This window comes from Podarcis muralis, chromosome 3 (genome assembly GCF_964188315.1).
Source record: "Podarcis muralis chromosome 3, rPodMur119.hap1.1, whole genome shotgun sequence".
NCBI classification, from domain to species: domain Eukaryota; kingdom Metazoa; phylum Chordata; class Lepidosauria; order Squamata; family Lacertidae; genus Podarcis; species Podarcis muralis.
Genome location: NC_135657.1, coordinates 46,036,437 through 46,056,251, shown reverse-complemented (window position 1 = coordinate 46,056,251; position 19,815 = coordinate 46,036,437). Strand labels below are relative to the sequence as shown.

At 41.9% G+C, this 19,815-nt stretch overlaps 2 protein-coding genes and 1 non-coding gene across 5 annotated transcripts in view; all 3 read right to left on the bottom strand.

Moving 5' to 3' along the window:
* The window catches only part of TOMM20 (translocase of outer mitochondrial membrane 20), a 211,843-nt gene extending 206,249 nt beyond the window's left edge, over positions 1–5,594 (bottom strand). For both annotated transcript variants that reach the window (XR_013392192.1, XM_077925788.1), the window contains exons 1-4: positions 5,361–5,594; positions 3,448–3,494; positions 2,650–2,731; positions 1,312–1,454 (exon numbers count right to left, since the gene is read on the bottom strand). Coding sequence is in view for 1 of the 2 variants with exons in the window: in XM_077925788.1 (XP_077781914.1) it covers positions 1,312–1,454; positions 2,650–2,731; positions 3,448–3,494; positions 5,361–5,484 (396 nt within the window). In the remaining variant the exon portion in view is untranslated. The remainder of the gene's footprint in view (positions 1–1,311; positions 1,455–2,649; positions 2,732–3,447; positions 3,495–5,360) is intronic.
* LOC114590270 (small nucleolar RNA SNORA14) lies at positions 4,285–4,425 on the bottom strand. The gene has a single exon (XR_003706160.1). It is a non-coding gene; the product is annotated as a small nucleolar RNA SNORA14 (small nucleolar RNA).
* Positions 5,595–8,281: 2,687 nt separating the features above from the next.
* RBM34 (RNA binding motif protein 34) lies at positions 8,282–18,394 on the bottom strand. 2 transcript variants are annotated; one of them, XM_028724061.2, is made up of 11 exons: positions 18,224–18,394; positions 15,354–15,525; positions 13,663–13,802; positions 12,669–12,888; positions 12,266–12,325; positions 11,589–11,632; positions 10,681–10,764; positions 10,429–10,492; positions 10,293–10,335; positions 9,758–9,876; positions 8,282–8,623 (listed from the first exon to the last, which is right to left on the bottom strand). In XM_028724061.2, exons 1-11 carry the CDS (start codon positions 18,262–18,264, stop codon positions 8,339–8,341), a joined length of 1,272 nt encoding a protein of 423 aa, XP_028579894.2. In that variant the 5' UTR covers positions 18,265–18,394; the 3' UTR covers positions 8,282–8,338. The 2 variants fall into 2 exon arrangements, with proteins under 2 accessions (XP_028579894.2, XP_028579895.2); XM_028724062.2 differs by lacking the exon at positions 18,224–18,394 and adding an exon at positions 17,648–18,177.
* Positions 18,395–19,815: the final 1,421 nt, after the last annotated feature.

Below are 19,815 nucleotides of genomic sequence, written 5' to 3'. Positions count from 1 at the left end.
GGCTAACAAACATGGTGGCCTCCAGGAAATTGGACTAAAAATGTCATCAGCTGCAACCAGAATAGCAAATGGTCAGATATGATGGGACATGAAGTTAAGGGCAAGCTCTGAACCCCAGTCATTTAGGATCTGGGAGCTGGGAGGACAGCTGCATCACGAACCAATTGAAGTTTACAGACAATCCTCAAAAGTGGCCTTTCACAGAACACATTATCAGAGGACATCCCGGGAGCTAGGAATGTATAAAACTACTAGATCATCTTTTCCCTTTAGTTCTGAGTTATATGTGAGTTTGTTCAGACACAGTAAACGCTTCTTATTAAAGGGAAGCAAACAATTGCTCTTGCACATTGGAAATCTGCTTCAACCCTTTCAACAGGGTTGCATCAAACTGTGTTGTTCCACTCACAGAAGGCTCGCTGATTCAATGAAAGCTTCTGTGAATGGAAAGCAGGAGGTAACTAATTCCCCCGCCTCCCTCTGCCTCCCTCTCCCTTCCACGCTGCCCAGGAGATGGCCTGAAGGCAAAACGAGGCCGATAACTTGCTGAAGCTAAGCAGGTCTGGGCCTGGTCAGTGGCTGGATAGGAGACTGCCTGGGAACCACATTGCCCCCTGCTTCCATTCACAGAGGCATCAAAAGAGTTAACAGAATCACACTTCTGGATATAACCCAGCGTAGCTGCATATAGTAGGAATGAATGTTACAGGGTTTGAGAGCTACAGTTGTTCTGACAAGCAGTCCTTGGTCTCAAGGACAGCAAGCAAGCAGGCAGTAGGCACAATTGCCAGAAACGCTGCTTGCATGAGCTGCTTGAGAAATCAGAATCGCGCCATAATATGAGTCAGGCAAAAACACCACCAGGTGCCTGCTTCTGTTCCCACTGGACTGATCCCCAGGGCCTTTTAACACCAATTGCCTTGTGGGATGCTAGTTCCTGCTCAAGTGGAGCTGTTTTGTTTCAAGTGCCCATTGTATCTTCTGAGCTGCTTTGAGGACTAGAGCTGAAAATGGGATGTATTTGCACTAAATGAAACAAAACAGAGCCACCACTTGCTCAATTCCAGTTAGAATACCTCCCTGATTTTAAAGCCAAGTCTACCAATGTGATGAATTAGGCAATTGTCTCAGTATCAGCAAAACCACCAAAAACTATTTGTAAAGTTGCAACCCTGAGCACACTTTCTTGGGAGCAGCAACGCTGTTAAATATCAGTGGGAACAAACATGCACAGGAGCAGGCAAACAATGTTGATTGTGACTACTCCTATTTCAAAGCACAAAAAGGAGGGCAAAAAACAGCTTTCCATACCTGGCTAATTGTGGGGAGTTTAGTGAGAAGCATCTGGAACACTGGTGGCGGAAGCGTCTGCTGCAGAACTTGTAGTAACTGCTGCGGTTGTCCACACACAGCAATGGCATTCGTCAAGTGATCAACACCCTTTTCATATTCTCCTGTAAAATATAAAGCATGTTAAAATTGGCAATCATTAGCTTTGCACTTTCAGGCTTCATTTGTCACTCATCTTCAGTTAATAGAAAATCTTACTGTATATCCAAGGGAATTTAAGTTAATTTACCAACATTTTATTCCCAGATGCCATTTTTTAAATAGAAAATAAAATAGAAATAATTCCTAACTACCCTTTAGACGATATTTGGGTTGTTTGGATGGCTTAGTATTCCAGAACCGAGAAGGATTTCTGGTCAAGGTACTCATTAAAACTACAATAATTTTTTCAAGTAAATGAAGGACAGTAAACCTCAATTTGCCGACTGATAACAAAATACATTATTGACTTGAGACTTTGAGAAAGGCAGAAATGCCCAATTTGACACCATTTCACGGAGTACTGGAATGGACACTACAACCAGAAAATTCCCAGGTAGATTTTTATCATTTATTATGTCATCCTTTTAAGATAGGGTGGTTGTGATGATAATGTAATCATGGTAGGAAATTTCTGACTTTTAACAAAGCAATTTTAAATATGACTGGTCTTTGGCAGCCTGGATCAGGGTAGCCAATATGGCAATGTAGCTCCAGATGATACTGACTCCAATGCCCATCATCCCTGACCACTGGCTGTGCTGGCTGGGGCTTACAAGAGTTGCAGTCCACACATCTGGCCAGTACATTGGTGATTCCCAGTCTGGATAGGGTATTAAATCTGTACAGTGGTATCTCTGGTTGCGGACGGGATCCATTCCGGAGCTCCAGTGGATCCTGAGGTTTCTGCAACCGGAGGGGCCACTTCTGCACATGTGGGCGGCACGGTAGGCCACTTCTGTGCATGTGGTGAAACCCGGAAAAATACTTCTGGGTTTGCCACATATGTATCCCGAAGGATACGTAACCGGAGGTGAATATAAGTAGAGGTTCCACTGTATTAGATGTATATGACATGACAGTTCAGATGTGCTATCTTGTTAAACAATGGCTATATCTGGATGATGATATCTAGGCTTATTAAGCTGAGATATAAACAAATCTCACTGCCTTGCACATAGCCACTTCACATGCATACAAACCAGGAAGCCCTCAGTTAACTATTGTTTCCCATTATGTTCCATTTCAAAAATTAACATTATTTGAACTGTAAGATCTTTTACTCCCCCATTCCCCCACATTTGTAAAAATTTCAAGAACCTTGTGCTAGTAGTTCCTCGCCCAGCTGTATCTCTTCAAGGAAGAACTTTTGAACAGCTTCAGCATCTTTTAGATCAGGCAGCTGTAACAATGACATTTATGCAATCAGCCGTTTATGTCACAACAACCCGTTCCTCAAATATGCTTTTAAATACAGTACTTAAGAGCATTCTAGTGTGGTTTTTTTAAAGTTAGGTTTTTAAGCATTGGCAAGATGCCTGAACTCCTGAGATGACCTCCATATGAGCATTTGCTACAGAACTGAGCCACACTCTGTGAAACTTCTTTCCATGGAAATAATTAATTTAGACATATATCCATGGAAGGGGGGCTATGGAAAGTGCTGTCCCCAGCCCCTCAACACTCCCCCCTCAAAAAAGCAGTCTTCTGAGGGTCAGTAATTCTCCTGAATTGCCTATGATTTGGGGAGCAAGGGCGACTGCTAGAAAACATGAAATACATTTTCGGTGAGTGGTGCAGGAAATTATCTGGATTCAAGTTGACTAACATAGATAAAAAAAAACTGTTAGTACAGACAGCAACCATTTTACATGTCCAATTATCACACAATCACGCACAATTGCTGCCAACCCAGCAGTGGCCCCAAAATGGCGTGGAATGGGGCAGGCTTATGTGTGCTTTGTTGATGCGTGTGGGGGTCAGGAACAGAACCCCTGGGCAAAATGGTCACTGCCTGTATGATAATTTTAAGCCAAAATCCAGTTTGAAATGAATTCTGTACACCATGTATAATGTACCACAACTAAAACTGAACTCAAGACAACAAGGTATCAATACCTTTGAAAGTCCTGCTCTTTCTTTGGCGAGTTTCTGCTTCTTCCGTCCTATGAATTAAACACACCACGCATTTTCAGTTTCTATATTTTGGTAATCTACTGAAAAAAGGATATATTGATCTTTGAATCACAATACTATTTGCACTCCAAACTGACGTGGGGGGAAGAACAACACTTGGACATTTCGAAATATATAAAAATAAAACATAATATAGCTAGGGGTCCATATTTGGATAAGCAACCATCTACAAAGGCCTGTATATAGAGAATTATTTATAAGAACTTATGCAAAATTACATCTTATACTTCCTGGAAACACACTTCCTAGGATAAAACTATTTCCCCCTGAGCTCACTGCAGGCTCTATACAGTAGGAGGACCACTGCGACCAAGAGTGGAGGTAACATTTTAATAACTGTGAGAAGCCCTACCGTCCTAGTGGCATAATTAAATACAATGTTGCCTTGAAGGACACTTCTGGGGTGGGGGAGCTATTCTGCCTCAATTTGTCACATGAATGGCAGGAATACTGAACAGCTACAGAGAAACAGTTAACATACCACATGTCCCAACATCACTTGACTGCCCCATCACCCAGAGACTAGTTAACTGCTTCCTATTGCATTATCATGCTCTACTGCAAACCGTACTGGAAGAAAATGTTATCAAGAAGTGAAGACAAAGCACAAAATATTTATATTGTTTGTATAAATCCCTGAAAAATTTCAGCACAGAAAAGCTACCACCTCAATTCTGAGAACATGTTTCACAATTTGACACTTAAAACAGTTTCTGTGAGCGTGTGTTTTAAGGAAGAATGATCATGTTAAAAAATGTGAGTTTTTTATTGAAGAGGTGAAATAATGCAGAAGTACGAGAGAACGTTCTGCATTTTGGATAACTCTACATTTTTCTCTTGCATCCATCCTTATCCTGGAAGTTATAACAGCAACAGTACCAGGAGGGTTTGAGAATGCGTAACAGTATAGTAAGTACCTAAGAAGTCAAGTTAACTTTACAAAATTCGTTCCCCCACTCCCTGTAAGTCCACTTCCTCCATCTGGGCTCGTTGGAGGCTTCATCACCTTTCAGGGGGTACTTGTGTAATAGGGGACTTTGAACTCTCTAGGATTCTAAATCACACGGGAAGTCTACATGAGTAGAAAAGGCTGCATATGTTCACTTTGCAACACCTGAAAGGTGACAAACCCAATCACAGTGTGAGAGGGATGAACATGGGACAAAATAACCTAGGTGGGCTCCATGCAGGAGGAAAAATCTCAACAGCTTGATTAAGATAGTTAAGTTTTTTGAAACCTGTGCAAAACAAAGTATCAAAAATGTAACAAGCTTCTGCACTCCCAGGGACCCTTCTCAAAACACGTGGCAGGAAACTCGATATACATCACCATGCATTTCCACCGCAGAATGCCAATCCCAAATTCCAGGAGGATTCATGCAGCAGTGAGCATGTGTTTGCTGCACACACACACACACACACACACACGGTTTCTGCGTGCATCCAGTAAAAGACACACACTAGATGGGTCCTAACAGCGTGTGAAGCGATCCTCATCCAAACACCTGCAGCTTGTGACCTTTGAAATGAAGGCGAGCATGGCGATGCAAGGGAGCAAGGGGAAGAAGGTCGCCCACGCCAGAGGCATGCCTAAGTTGGGAGGCCTGGTTTTGCTTTGTCCTCGGGGCCACCGCAAAATCCCCGCGCCCGCTCATGGCGAAGGAACCGCAGCCTCGGAAGCAGCGGGGCTTCCCCGGAGGGCCACCCTCCCAGGCCCGGCCGCCAATGGAGCGGGGGGCGGAGAGGGGGGCCGGTCGGAGGGGCGACCCAGGGCCGGCTCCGCGCGGGGTGGGGAAGCGGCTGCACGAGGAGGCGGGCGGCCGAGAGCGACTCACGTTCCCGCAGCCGGTTCTTGAAGTTGGGGTCGCTCCTCCTCTTGCGGTCGAAGTAGATGCAGTAGCCGATGAAGAGAGCCCCGCAGAGGCCCGCGGCGATGGCGCTGCTCTTTCCCCCCATCATCCTGCCTGCCCAGCCCGCCTCGTACTTCACAGCCACCTTGGAGCCAGCAGAAGAGGAAGACCCCGCCCACCGCGGCTCCTCTCGCTCACTTACACACACGCTACCTTCGGCGGGCGGATTGCGTCATCAGCCAGCGACCGCGAGCCGAGCGCATGGGCAGGAAAGCGAGCCGTTTCCCAGCGGCACTGCGCACGCGCCCATCGCTTTCTGCGGGAGGGCGGCGCATGCGTGGTGGGTTCGCGCGGGACTCTTCCTCCCCCCGCCCCCTTAAACTATGTGGAAGGAGTCACGTCTGTTTTAGTGTCACCGGGAGTCCGTTTACTCTAAGCGTGTCCCAGGCTAACCTCTGCGTAAGGGTGTCGCGAGCTCGCTGCGTTTAACCCGCCGCAGAGGCTCTTACGTTGCAGGCATAAAACTGCTAGGATACAGTACTAGCAAATCTTGTGGGATCAGCACTGCTGCAGTTTCCATGCAATATGTTTGATGGTTGGTACAGAGAATTCCCCAGTAGTTTCCTGTGCTAGATCGTCTTCAAAGAAGGCAAGCAGGTCGTCTTCAAAGAAACAGATGGCTTAATCAAAGTTTACTTATATTCGACAAATGCCTCTTAAATTTTGTTAATCAACACTCATTTCCCCTATAACCTGTCACTGAACTGACCAAAATCACAAATAAATTGTTTACATGTATCAGCCAGCTCAGGTGGCAACCTGGGTGTCAGTTTGGGTTCATAAACCAAGTCTATCAAAGAAGTCTGTTCTGTTACACAACCCACAAAAATCCATGATTAGCATGGCCAAGTTTCTCCTGACTAGATGCTACATGGACTTTTTTGGGATACCCGCTGCAAAGATAATGATATAAATAAATAAAAACTGATCCTTTTCCCTTGTGGGGTACCCAAGAGCCCATATAAAGTCCTTTTGTAGGTTCTCTATCGGTAGGAGAAAATACCAACGCAACCAGAGAATATTGAGAAGCAAAGCAGCTAGTAAGCCTGATCTTTATTAACTGTTGCAACAGGGTGCTCCCCCACACACAGGAGAGAGGAGGACCCCAAGCCATACACGCAAGCCCTTATATAGATGTTTTTAATTTGCCACCCTGGAGTCCAAGATCACCCCCAGATACATCAGAAACCTGAGTGCATTGTTTCTCCTGTCTGGCAAGTTACCTGATTTCATTATCTGGGTTTTGGTCACTCTTTTGTTATTATAACTACTTAATTCCAGAATCTAGTTATAATAGATTCACACAGGCTCACACCCTGTTCTTATCTTGAATGTGCCCTTAAGACAGGATTTGTGAGGAAAGAGACAATGGGGAGGTTTTCCACTTTGACCTTGCAGAGAAATATGAGGTCAATTTGTTCAGGACCTTTTTTGTGCGGGTTTCAGATGTGGTTTATATATATAGTTAGTTATTTATAAATAAATAAATAAATAAATAATAAAAAAATAGTTTTAAGGTCATATATATATGACCTTAAAATTCTTATAACAACAACAATACAACAGGAACAGTTGCAAGTTTGAAATACAGGAATGAAGTAATATGCATTCTCTTTAAAAGTATTTTCATCAATTGGTTCAAATACGGGAAATCTTTTTTTAAAAAAAATCTCCAGAAGCAGGAACATTTAAACTTGGACATGGAGATGCAATTTGATAATGTGGTGATTTTCAGCTTAAAAGTATTGTTGAGTTTTGGGGGGGTGGAAGTAGGCTAGATGCAGAGACCCTTATAATTCTTGGATCCAGCAAGGGCTAAAATCTAAGGAAGGATTTAAATTCCTGGAATAGCCAGGCTAGCTTCCTGGTTTGATAATGGCCCTCTAAATAAGTGGCTCAGCACCAGAGGACAAATAGGTGGGTCTTCTTCCTCCTGCAGGGACCCAGGTGGCGCTGTGGGTTAAACCACAGAGCCTAGGACTTGCCGATCAGAAGGTCGGCAATTCGAATCCCTGCGATGGGGTGAGCTCCCGTCAACCCAGCAGTTCAAAAGCACAAAGTGCAAGTAGATAAATAAGTATCGCTACAGCGGGAAGGTAAACGGCGTTTCTGTGCGCTGCTCTGGTTTGCCAGAAGCGGCTTAGTCATGCTGGCCACATGACCCGGAAGCTGTCTGCGGACAAACGCCGGCTCCCTTGGCCAATAAAGCGAGATGAGCGCCGCAACCCCAGAGTCGGTCATGACTGGACCTAATGGTCAGGGGTCCCTTTACCTTTACCTTCCTCCTGCAGGGGTGGGAGGCATCAAATGTTGCCAAAGGCCACCCAAAAAGGCCTTGAGGACAGCGGATTACCTTGAGCTAGAAGCTGGAAGACTCTCTTGGAGTGTTAATGCTGTGAACCCCTCCATTGTAGGCTCGTGGTATATATGTGTAAACAGACCATATATCATGAATACACCTTAGTCTCCACTGTAAATCTTTCCAATGGAAACACGAACCCCTGAAATCTTACACTGCTCGGAGATTGGGGTGGTGTGCAACAGTATACTGCTGAAGGTTTGGAAACAAATATAATGTAACAGTAGGAAGGACAATCACTAGTAAAAACAGGTTTGTAAATGATCAAATGCTTGTGGTTAGCAAATCTTCTTTAAGTAAACTTTACTGGAGTAGACTGTCTCTTTCCCTTTTAGACCCCAAATCACTACATAGTGAGTGGAGACGGGCTAGTAGAATTGTTATGTGTTGAACTTTCTTAGTGTGACTTCTCTTGTTAATATTATGAATTAATCCAGCCTAATTTCTAAACTCAAACTCTGGAGACAGAATATGCAGAACTCCCAAATGACTAGGAAATAAAATTTATTTAAAAATACAATTCAAAACTTGCAGCATAACTATTTCAAATGGATTTTCTCGGTTTCTTCTTCATTATGTGTTTTGACTTGGTTTTTTTGCTCTTTGTCATTGGGGTTGCTTTTTCACCAGCAAAAGAGTGACTCAATAATCCTTTTGCATTTTTCAGTGAAGAAGACTTTGAATACTTCAGTCCATCAGGGCTCTTTACATTCTTGACTAAACTCTTCTGTGGAGCTTTTTCTTTTTGCACACAGTGTTGCACTCGTAGCTTTCTTCCTTTCAGTTCAGAGTTGTTTAGCTTCAGTGCAAGGTGTACAGAATCTGTAGTCTTTAAGGAAAATAAAGGGCAACATCTAAAATTAGGCATTCATCTTACATCTTAGTAACTAATATTTATTTTCCTTTCAGAAAAATTCACAAAAATAAAAAGCCAATTTGCAACATAATCAATAAACAATAAAACAAAAATATTTAAAGCAGCTAAATTAAAAGGGGGGGTTGGTTTTTTTAAAAAAATCATGCCAGCACATCTACTTTAAAACAAGGAAATACAGGTCTACCCCAAATGCACAGTAAACAGAAGCAACATAGCCACTGGAAAGCTATCCAATTGCCTACAATTTTCTTCTTTCGCATTAAACTATTATTTGGAGCATGAAATGGATGCAAATTTTCCTGCTTGCAAACACATCAAGTATGAGCAAGTCTGTGCTGCAAACAAGGTTTCCTACTTCAAGTTTCTTCCTTTAATCCTCCCCCACCCCCATGAACATGTCACTGAAAAATTAAATATAGATGGCCCGGCATATCAGCTTGGGAGTGTGTTGAAAAATACTGACTCTGTGAAGGTGTTAGAAGTGAGACAGAGTAAAGACACCATATGCTAGCAGCAGGATTTGAATGTTGTTGTCTCCCTCTGCAATCTTAACCCCAATTCAGTAGGACTTGCTTCTGAATAAGACAGATGAGGACTGAGCTTTTAGTTCTTATGAGAACAATTCTATTTGCTTGGCTACAAATTCAGTTATAGATATTTCAGAGCAGAGAGGTGATACTCGGCAAAACTCAGGAATCAAGTTGCATGAGACTGCTTGCTTTGAACTGTGTTTTCAATTCTGTAGAAGTTAATGCATGATAACTGGCGCCTTTCCTACGCCAGGGATTGGGAACCTGTGGGGCTTTGGACTCCAACTCCCAAAATCTCCAGTCAGCACAGTCAGTTGTCACAGATGACAGGTCCCCAACGCTGCACCATTCAGTTGTAGAGGTGTCTAGCTATGATGTCACCCTCAGTGGAATTGGCAGCAATTTCTATCAACTCTTTAGAAGGTGCATCATTGTAACTGCCATAACAGTTTTAATGTTGCTAACAGCTGGGCGTATGACACCAGATACCCTTCAGTCAGTGTTAATACAATGTTAAGTTTCTTCCATCACAGATTCTGAATAGCTATCGACGTACCTCAAACAGAACGTAACCAAAACCTTTGCCAATGCCTGTGCTCCGATCTCTCACAATTCGTACACTGATTACATTTCCACATTCAGAGAAATGGTCTCTTACTGTATCATCATCAATTTCTGTAAGCAAACATTTTTTTAAAAAAGTATGGTGTTAAAACGTAATAGTTTTAGGTATGTGCCAAAAATTCAAAATATTTTCATTTAAGATTTAAATGTAGGACTTTTTACTACCAGCAACAACTACTTTAATGTGAACTGTTGCAGTACATCTATTTCTGTTAAGCTGTAACAATACATCACGTGCACCATCTGTTTGTGACAAAACAAATTATTATTGATATATCTGAAAGCAGCTTTTAAAAATGAGTATACATTCATATTAAAAGCTTTCTAGATGCAGTCTAAATCTTTTATAGTCTGCAAAAGCTACAAAAAGAATGTATTTCATAAGGATGTCTGAAACTGTCATTTTTCTGCAAGAGAATTCTACATAGATTTGAAAAGAAGAGTGCAAAATTTCACCTAACACTTACCATAAGGGAGATTTCCCACAAAAATAGATCTCTTGTTATCGTGCTGTAAAACAAGTGAACAAGAAGAATTGAATCAACAGTCTAAGGAAGCAGCTAGGGGCAGAGAGTTTCTTCCTACAGCAACTGAATTACTTACACATGCAGATTTTGAAGCAAGGTCAACTCTTATGTGGAATCCACTGGTAAATTCTGTTCCATTACTATTAAAGCCACAACAGGAAAAAATAATCAGAAAAAAAACAGTCAGCTACCTTCCTAGTTTGCACAGTGTGTTACTTCAGAAAAGGTATTTACAATTTAGGATATGTTTTTGTTAAGGTTTATTTGATTAAATGCATGTCATAATACTTTATAAAATCCAGCATCAAGTATTCTTTTTTAAAAATACCATTTTAAGGCGTTATTGGCTGCACATTCCTCCTTGAAAACGACATAAGCATTAATGTACTTCATATTAGGATGCACCATTCGCCTGAAGGAAAAAAAATTGAGTTTACTATACATTTAATTACAAATTACATATATACATTTGAAAGCTGAATGGATGGCTTTAGAACAGGGGTGGGGAAACTGTAGCCCTCCAGTTGTTGTTGAACTACAACTCCCATCCTCTTTTGAATTTGAGTCCAACAACATTTGGAGAGCCAAAGGTTCTCTACCCCTGCTTTAGAATATATTGCACAATCCTCAGCATATTTGCTAAGACACAAATTCCACTGAATTCAATGGCACTTAGCAAACATTTTAAGGAACTGCCTAGTTGTATACGTTCTTGATCCAAAATACACAGGATCAGTCTCTCCTGATATTTCTTCATCAGTACAAAACTGTAAGATAATTTTGCTGGAATGAGAGACTTCCTGCCCTGTTGGGAAGCATCTTAATGAGTCTTCATTTGACTAAAAAATGCACTAGTTTGGCACAATGGATGTTGAAATCAATCAGCAATAGCAAGAAATTGGGTAGAAAAATAATTTCCACCTTTTCCAGGTAGGAAGTTGGACGTGGCTTTATTATGCCACACCTATAGCACAAAGTACTACTCACTGCTCTACCATTTATACCAATCAACTCAATGAATGACAGAATAACATCAGTTCCCAATTTGTTCCAGAACAGTAGAAAGAACCCCTGGTCTTTAGCAAACCTACTGAATGTATTTATTTTGAAAATAACAACAATTAACAAAATTTAACTGCTAAAAAGAAAAAAAAGATCAAATGAAAATGTGTAGAGTTTCCCCATTCTAAAAATTAAACACATTTTATAAAAAATTATTTAAAAATTATAACTTACTTTATGGCTGCCATTTTTTTGGATACAGTAGCCTCAGCTGGAATCTGGAAAGGGAAGGGGGAAAGTGGTGCATTAGTTGGTAGGTGTTGTTCCGTTATCATATCACATTATGAACTCAACACCACACTAGATCCTTCCCTAATCTCTTGCTGGAGGAAGGACATGGGTTTCTGAGGTCATGTTGATGCACTTCCTGCTAGCTACAAAGCCCAGCACCATTTGGAAGAGTGTAGATAGAGAACTTGGGAGGATGTGTGCTAACAAGAAATTATTCCTTGGCTAAGCCAAGCCAAAACTGGTTTACACTGGGCAAAATGCTTTTCTGCTCCTATCCTGCCATATCCCCCCTCACCTCCTTTGCTTCTCCAGCTTTACTTCTTCCAAATGGCAGCACCATCGCAGCTGCCTGTTGTGGCCCTTTAATACTGGAACAAACAGTAGGTAGGTAACAAGGAAAAACCAGCATCTTTTCTACTGTGACAAATTGCCAGCCACCAAACTAACCCTTTTGCTACGGAAGCTGTATGAGAACGAAGTAGCAATAGCTCATGGGTAAAAGTAGAAGGAGCCACTACTTTCCCCACATACAGCACAATTTTGCTCTTGCCCAGAGACTCTCTCCCCATGAAGATACATGCAGTTAATGTTATAAAAATCAACAACCAAACAAAACATACCAAAGAGCGGAAACGAACTGATTCAATTTGCCCATATTCTTTGAAAAACGTCTTCAGCATCTAGATTGAAACAAGCATACGGTGTAATTTGTCAGAGCAAATGTGAGCAAAAATAATAAGCACTGCAACTTTTATCTGGCTCAAGGTACTGAGGACAAGAAGTACAACATCTTCTTTAAAAAATGGGGGGGGGTAGTAAAACACAGAACTGGGAAATCTGGTTTATCTGTAACTGAATTATATAATCTTCAGTTAGGTCAAAGAAGCACAGAAAAATATATGGTGCTAAAACTTCTATAAGGATAAAAAATGGGGGCATGGAGATACCATATGTGACAACAAACTCCTGAACACTTGCTATACTGGGGACCATAATTCCTCTGCCCACATACTACAAACTTACCTGTGCCTTACAACTAACAGGTAAATTGCCCACAAAAATAGTTCTTTTATTCTTTAGCATTTCCTCAGCCAGGTTAACTTGTGTTTTCTTTTGTTTCAGTCCAGCATCTTCATCTGAAAGCTTTTGGGAAACCAATTTAGAACGTCTATTTTTCAGTTTTTGTTTAATTTGTATTTCTTTTTTCTCCTCCTCTTCATCTGCTACATCCAAAGCACATTCCCTTGATAAACCATGAAAAAGTACAACAATTTTGTTAGCAGGTTTTTTTTAATAGTCACAAAAAATCTATATTTTAACTCTACTTAACCACTGTCTGGGGAAGCGGCAGGAGGGGTGGGGGGAATGGACAACATTGCTAGAGAGACGGACAACAACAATATTGAAAACAATGTCACTTAAGCAACAAGCAGTCAACAAACCTTAGTGGGGCTGAGCATGAAATAAATGAAACTTGCTTCTGAGTAGATATGCATACAATTTATACTCTAAGAGGAAGTGCATATTTCACATGCTTATGCTGTAATTCTGTGCATATTTACCTGAGAGTAAGCCCAACTGAACTCAGTTGGGTTTAATTCTGAAGGAACATGCATAGTTTTGTTCTATTAATCATTGCTGGCCTTCAAATTGTTTTAATCAAAGACAGAGTACCTTTACTTCTACAACAGTGCCATTCTATAAAATGTACACTGCTCAATGAAAAAACCAAAAATTTATTATGTGCCTTAATTCGCTCTATATTTCTAAATTCTGACCCGGAGAAGATAACCAATCAACAGAAATGACAAGTATGATAAAATTTTGTTTATATTAAGTGCTGCAAACTAAAACAAACAGTTTAGACTGATCCTAACCCTACCTACCTGGGAGTAAGTGCTATTGAATTTGATAAGACTTACTAATGGTCTTCAAGTCAGACCATGGGGGAGTGAGGACAGGTGGTTGCCTTTATTGATTATTCTGAACTTAATCAGTTTTAAAGTGTTTCACTTACCTGCTTGCTACTCTTTCCTCTGCAAGAGAGATATCCTTCTTTTTAGCTTTTAGCTTTTTTTTAAAAGGCTCTCCTTTACTAGACGAACTCTGAACTTCTGTGGCAGTTTCTTCTTCCATAAGCTTCCGTTTCTTACATTCCTTTTAGAAAAGGGATTTTAAAGAATTAGTTAGAACGTGGTCATACAAGGGGTTGGGGAAATACAAGGTCACCGGACAGCAATAAGATAATATGTACTTTGGGGACAACTTAAGTTTTATGATGCCCCCATCCCACTCCTTTATTCATGTTATTTTTATGTGAAAATATACCTTAAGCAACTTCTCACATGTGATTTCAGATACAGTGGTACCTTGGTTCTCGAACTTAATCTGTTCCGGGAGTCGGCTCAACTCCCAAAACTGTTCGAAAACCAAGGCGCAGCTTTTGATTGGCTGCAGGAGCTTCCTGCACTCAATCAGAAGCCACGGTGGATGTTCGGCTTCCAAAAAACGTTTGCAAACCGGAACACTCACTTCCAGGTTTGTGGCATTCAGAAGCCAAGCCGTTCAAGTACCAAGTTACCACTGTATAAAATAATCTTGAGGATCTCACACTTTTGAGATGGTTTTTGTAATACTTTGCAATTTTAGAATGGGAGATAATTGCTCAGGGCACTCAAGCATAATACCTTGTTTTGTTATGTTGAAAGGTATTTTTAAACAGTAATTTTAAAAAGATACTGATGATTAAAATTAAACTGAATCAGGTGTAAAGGGCTTATTGACTCTCTTTTTAAGGTTTTTTACTTCACACAAGGGTCATTTCATAAGTTGCATCTGTATAATCAGAGTCGATACTACATCGGCTAGTCCCATACTACAGAAGCCCCACAAGAAGCAGGTGAGTTGGGTTTATAATGCAGTTTCTACAAACATGAACTGTGCAGCACTGGACCAGCCTTAGTGAAAACAGATCTCATGCAACAACGGTGAAGTATTAATCAGGCCTCTACCAAAACTGAAAAACAGAGTTATTTTTAAAAGAAAATCCTATGTTGTTTTGATCGGTAATCACACAACCAACAAGACTGTATTGGGTGGGTGGGGGATTTTCATCCGGTAATTGGGGGGGGGGGTGAACATCTGGATAAAATTCTGCTTTCAGAAGCCCAATGTCACTTAGAGGCTCGGTCTATAATACTTGTTGGTGGCAAAGCACTCTGTTGATTCTTCTGTCAGAAAAAACATGAAGCATTACCATGGACAGCTGACAAATATATTTTAAGAGCACCTTTAAGTTTCATAAGCTTTCAATGAAAGAACAATCATTAAAATATTTTATGGCACCCAAGACCTATCATGATGGCACAGCTGCTGTTTTTGAGAATCTAAAACATATCAGCTGCTTGTTCCTCCACCCGCAACACCAAAAAGGATGTATAAACAGTTTCAAACAAGAACATAGTGTGAAAAATAAGGGTGCTATGACCATCCTTATGTTAACAAAATGATCTGTCATCTTCAGTGTCTGTAACATAAATGCAAACAACAGTTTCACAGCCTGGTTAAGGAGTTGAAATATGGAACTGTTAGCATCTACAGTTTGCAGTCTTATTTAAGGGATGTCAAGCATTCCAAATGCTGGCATACTTCAATACTGGGAACCAAACTCACATTTTGGGAATTACATAGGTAAAGAAATGTGCTTACTCTTGGCACAGCAACATACACTGGCTGTATTTCAGCCTCAGGAGCACTGAAGAGCTGGACCAGGGAACCTGTGCCACGTGTGGTGGGTTTATTTTGAAACAGACTGTTGGCCACTTGACCCACAACATAATCTTCCTTTGATACAGTGGCAGCATCTTTCTCACATGCTTTGCTATTAAAGAGATAAAGTTGGTCATCAGATCCCATTTAGTACTGTCCTATAAAGCATAAACTACAGGTAAAACAAACCAATAATCATGGAAAAAAAAAAAAAAGCAGATTGTGCATGTCATTACTTTTGAAGAATTAGTACTATATGAGTGTTACACTTGCTGTAAGTATACAGATGGAGAAGTCTCTGCACATATGTCTGCTTCCTGAGCCAATGGGCCATGGACTTCTGGAAAAATAAACACATGGCACTTCACAAGCAACAGCCTGCAGTTTTTCCTACTTTTGCTTAGATGTTTCTACCTTGCCTTTCAATCTTACAAGATAATTTCCGCAGCAGTTTTCCAATTAAAGGAAACTATAATGCAAAAATCATTGACTGCCAGGAGATAATCACTATGTAGGAGGAGAAAAACAAACAGGAGACAGTTCTGATTCTTGTATGATTACTTTTACATTGCCAGAAATCAATTTCAGGTATGCATTTGAGAGAAGAAGCAATTACCGTATACTGTCTTTCCAAAAATACTGCAAGTGGTTTGTCTCAAAATTATTTTTATAACAAAACTTTATTAAGTTATTTTGTTGTGTGATGTGACAAATACCGTATTAAATTTAAGGGGTACCAGTCTTGGTATATTAGGAAAGATTCATGCACCACTGCCGCTCATCTGCAGGTACAGGCAGGTCCTGCAGATGTCTGTGGGAAGGGGGTATTGTTTTGCTGTTTTGTTTTACTTAGTTACTTGCTTTTATTCTTTATTTTATTCTCTGAACTGCCCTGAAATCTTATGATGAAGGGTGGTATATAAATCTAATAAATGAAATAAATAAATGTTAGAAAAATATTTGCCACGAGTGAAAGGCTACAGAAGTGCATAAATCTTCCCTAGTGTACCAAGTTTGGTACCCCTTGAACTTAAAGCTTTGTCACATCACATAACAAAATAACTTTTTACAGTTTTGTTATTTAAAAAATAGCAAGTCAAACCACTTGCAATATATCCGCCATACATACTCAGATTAATGTGTAGATTTAGCATTTTACTTCCTCTAGCTTAAAGTGCTAAAAGCCTTCTAAACTACACACTAACCTGAGTAAGTATGGCAAATTCCTTCATTTAACTATATTTAGGTAATTTATAGAAATCAGAAAAATCAAAACAAAGGCAGAAATGAAGTACAGTAAGTCCACAACTTATGCACATTTAACTTGTGCGCATTCAGCTTTACACGCATGTCAGAAAGATTTTTAAAAAATAAAAAACGTGGTGGGGAATCCAGGGAAAATTATTTTGTCAATCCCACCTTCGACTGAACCCAATGAGTTTATGATTATACACGATTTTAGCTTTAGGCACAATCCCCAGGAATATAACCCCCTCATAAGCTGTGGGCTTGCTGTAATACAATACCACAATTTAAATCTCCCACCACACACAATTAGAAGCTTGTACAATGGGTTAGGCCCCCACGCCCAAGGCCTGCATGTAGGTTTCCCATAAGTATCTGGCTAGCCACTGCCAGAACAGGATGCAGGACTTAGATGGCCCACTGGCCTGGCCTGATCCATCAGGCTCATCTTATTTTCTTAAATGCTACAGCAATATTATGTTTTGTTGATAAGAAGCAAGCTAACCATGCAGATGCTATAGGTGGTGTTCATTTTGAGACACTCCTGTTGTGTATGTGTGTGTTTCTTTTAGTCAATCTTGGAGCCCAATCTTGCTTCTATGAGAACTTTGGGGGCAAGCTACTGCACAGATACAAGACTGCTCCCATAATCGACCCTCTGTGGTGCAATGGGTGCGTTGGTGGTTTGAGCCAATCCTGGGACAGGAATCCTGCGTTGCAGGGGATTGGACTAAAGGACCCTCAGGGTGCCTTCCAGGGCTGGATTTAGGTTTGATGAGGCTCTAAGCTCATGGGGCCCTTTATATGTCCAGCTGTCCTTTGTCAACAACAAATTGTCGCTTTTTTTGTTGAATCTATGCTATATGGTAATTTATGGAGCTAATAGGTATCTAAAGCCACTTGCACATGCAGGATGTAGGCACCATATGTACAGAAATGAGCAAAACAGTGATATTTTAGGGAGCAGGCTAGTAGGCCTGGTTACTTACATCATAGGAGCCTACAGAACACAAAACACTGTTGCTGTATGTAGGCTTTATTTTATTTGTTGTTTATCTTATATTTTGGAAATGTATATCCAGGTTTTTTTCCTTTAATTTTTTTTGGGGGCCCCAAGAGTGGGGTCCTAAGCTATTGTTCAGCTTATACCATTCTGTGACACAGGCTCTGCAGGCGACTGGGGCCACGAATCATGCCTATAGTGCCAAGTTAGGAAAGGGCATGTTTTTCAGCGCCGGCCACAAGACGTGAGGAGCCGTTACAAAGAAGAGGGCAACTCTGAGCATCCGCAGAGCACCTTCGCGCTTCTTGCAACCGACATTCCCACATGTGGAGAAATCCCAAGGCGAAGGGCGTGACTTGAGCCCCGGCACCTCTAGGTATCAGAAGCTACACGTGCGCAGAAGTCTCGCAGGGTCTGCAGGCAAACGCAGCGGCAAGAGGGGATCAGAAGGGACCGCGACGGCCGGCGCCCAGGACTCCTCTAGCACCCGAGGTGAGCGGGGGGGGCATGGGAGCCGCGGGGCGGAGGGGAGAGAGGGCATAGCGCGGGCCGCGTTCCTCACCCGGTACCGGGGCGGAGCTTGGCCGCCTTGGACTGCTTCATCTTCCCCTTCGGACACGCTCCCACGATCGCCGCCGCTCGAGCCGCTTCCGCCCCCGCCGCGCCGCGTGAAGCTCAGAGGAACACTCGGACGTAAACTTCCGGTTCTTTTACGCCATTTTACTTCAGCCTCCCAGTAACGTGGGGCCCTCCAGCTGTTCTCGACTTCCGTCAAACCCAGCCAGTTTGCGGGGGGGGGGGGCGGGATAGGAGTCAAAATACAGTGGTACCTCGGGTTACATACGCTTCAGGTTACAGACTCTGTTAACCTAGAAATAGTGCTTCAGGTTAAGCACTTTGCTTCAGGATGAAAACAGAAATCGTGCTCCGGCGGCGCAGCAGCAACGGGAGGCCCCATTAGCTGAAGTGGTGCTTCAGGTTAAGAACAGTTTCAGGTTAAGAACGGACTTCCAGAACGAATTAAGTACTTAACCCGAGGTACCACTGTATAAAGAGGACATCATTTAAGTGTGTGTTGTAAGAACATAAGGAAACATTACTATGTTGCTGAATTAAAGCAAAACAGGCCCGGCGCCCTGTTCTTCTCACTCTGGGAAGCCCGCAAGCAGAGCAGGAGCACGACAGCCCTCTCCCCCGCTTCTGACTCCCAAGCACGGAACAATGGGCTCTGCAAATGCTGCTGAACTACAAGTCCCATCACTCCTGGTCATTGGCCATGTGCACTGGGGGCTGATGGGAGTTCAACAGGATCTGGAGGGCCAAAGGTTTCCCCAGCCTGGGACTAGCTTTCGAGTAAACTTGCATTGGATTGAACTGTGAAAAGAAGAGTGAGTCTGTACGGAAACCAATGGGGCACGAGCATGTAACTTTGGGTGTTGGATTTGGGCCGGGAAGGTGTGATTTCAGGAGGTTGGCCTTTGCTGCAACTTGAGGCGCGTTCGGAGGAGGGAGCTTTGACGGGAAATCCAAACCAGGCTCTAACCTGTACTATTTTGAATGTTTGATTTTTTGTCGTGTTTTTAATGATCTGCTGGGAGAGGTGGGGTATAAATAATAAATTATTAGTATTATACTAAGATTGGACCCTGCATGGACGTCCCCTGCAGTCCATGATGCAAATAAAGTTTCTTTAGCTGTGCGCTGGCATTGTAAGCCGCTTTTTCCCAGCCACGGTTTCGTCAGTCCTAAAGTGCAAGATGGGTGCAATGAAGAACTGCATTGGTTCTGACACTAGCAGGACAATTTAATACAGTATACGAATTAGAAGGAGCTGCCACCTTTGTCACTACTTGCCGCTGTTTCTGTGTAGAGGCAGTGTTGTCCAGTCACAAAATCCGAATGGATAGACAAACATACGGTTTCCAGGGTAAACCCGGAAATTCTCTATCCAATTAATAAGATGGTTTTCTTCATAATTTCTTGTGCCTACAGCATGCTTCTGACCGGCAACCTCCAGCACCCATGTTACTTTTATTTCGTCTGCTTTTCCTCCGTAGTTTAATTCAAAGCAGTACCACACTTGCGCCCTCTGGACATAAACGGGAGGAAAAATCTCAGGGATAAGCAGAGTCTCCTCATCTCTGGGTTGGAGGT

Excerpts from the sequence above, each read along its gene's own strand:
- RBM34 (XM_028724061.2), bottom strand. The coding sequence starts at position 18,264 with ATGAAGCAGTCCAAGGCGGCCAAGCTCCGCCCCGGTACCGG. Across the intron at positions 12,889-13,662 it reads GAGGAAAGAGTAGCAAGCAG|GGAATGTGCTTTGGATGTAG; the intron begins GTAAGTGAAACA and ends TGGTTTATCAAG. Across the intron at positions 8,624-9,757 it reads TTGGTTACGTTCTGTTTGAG|ACTACAGATTCTGTACACCT; the intron begins GTACGTCGATAG and ends TTTTCCTTAAAG.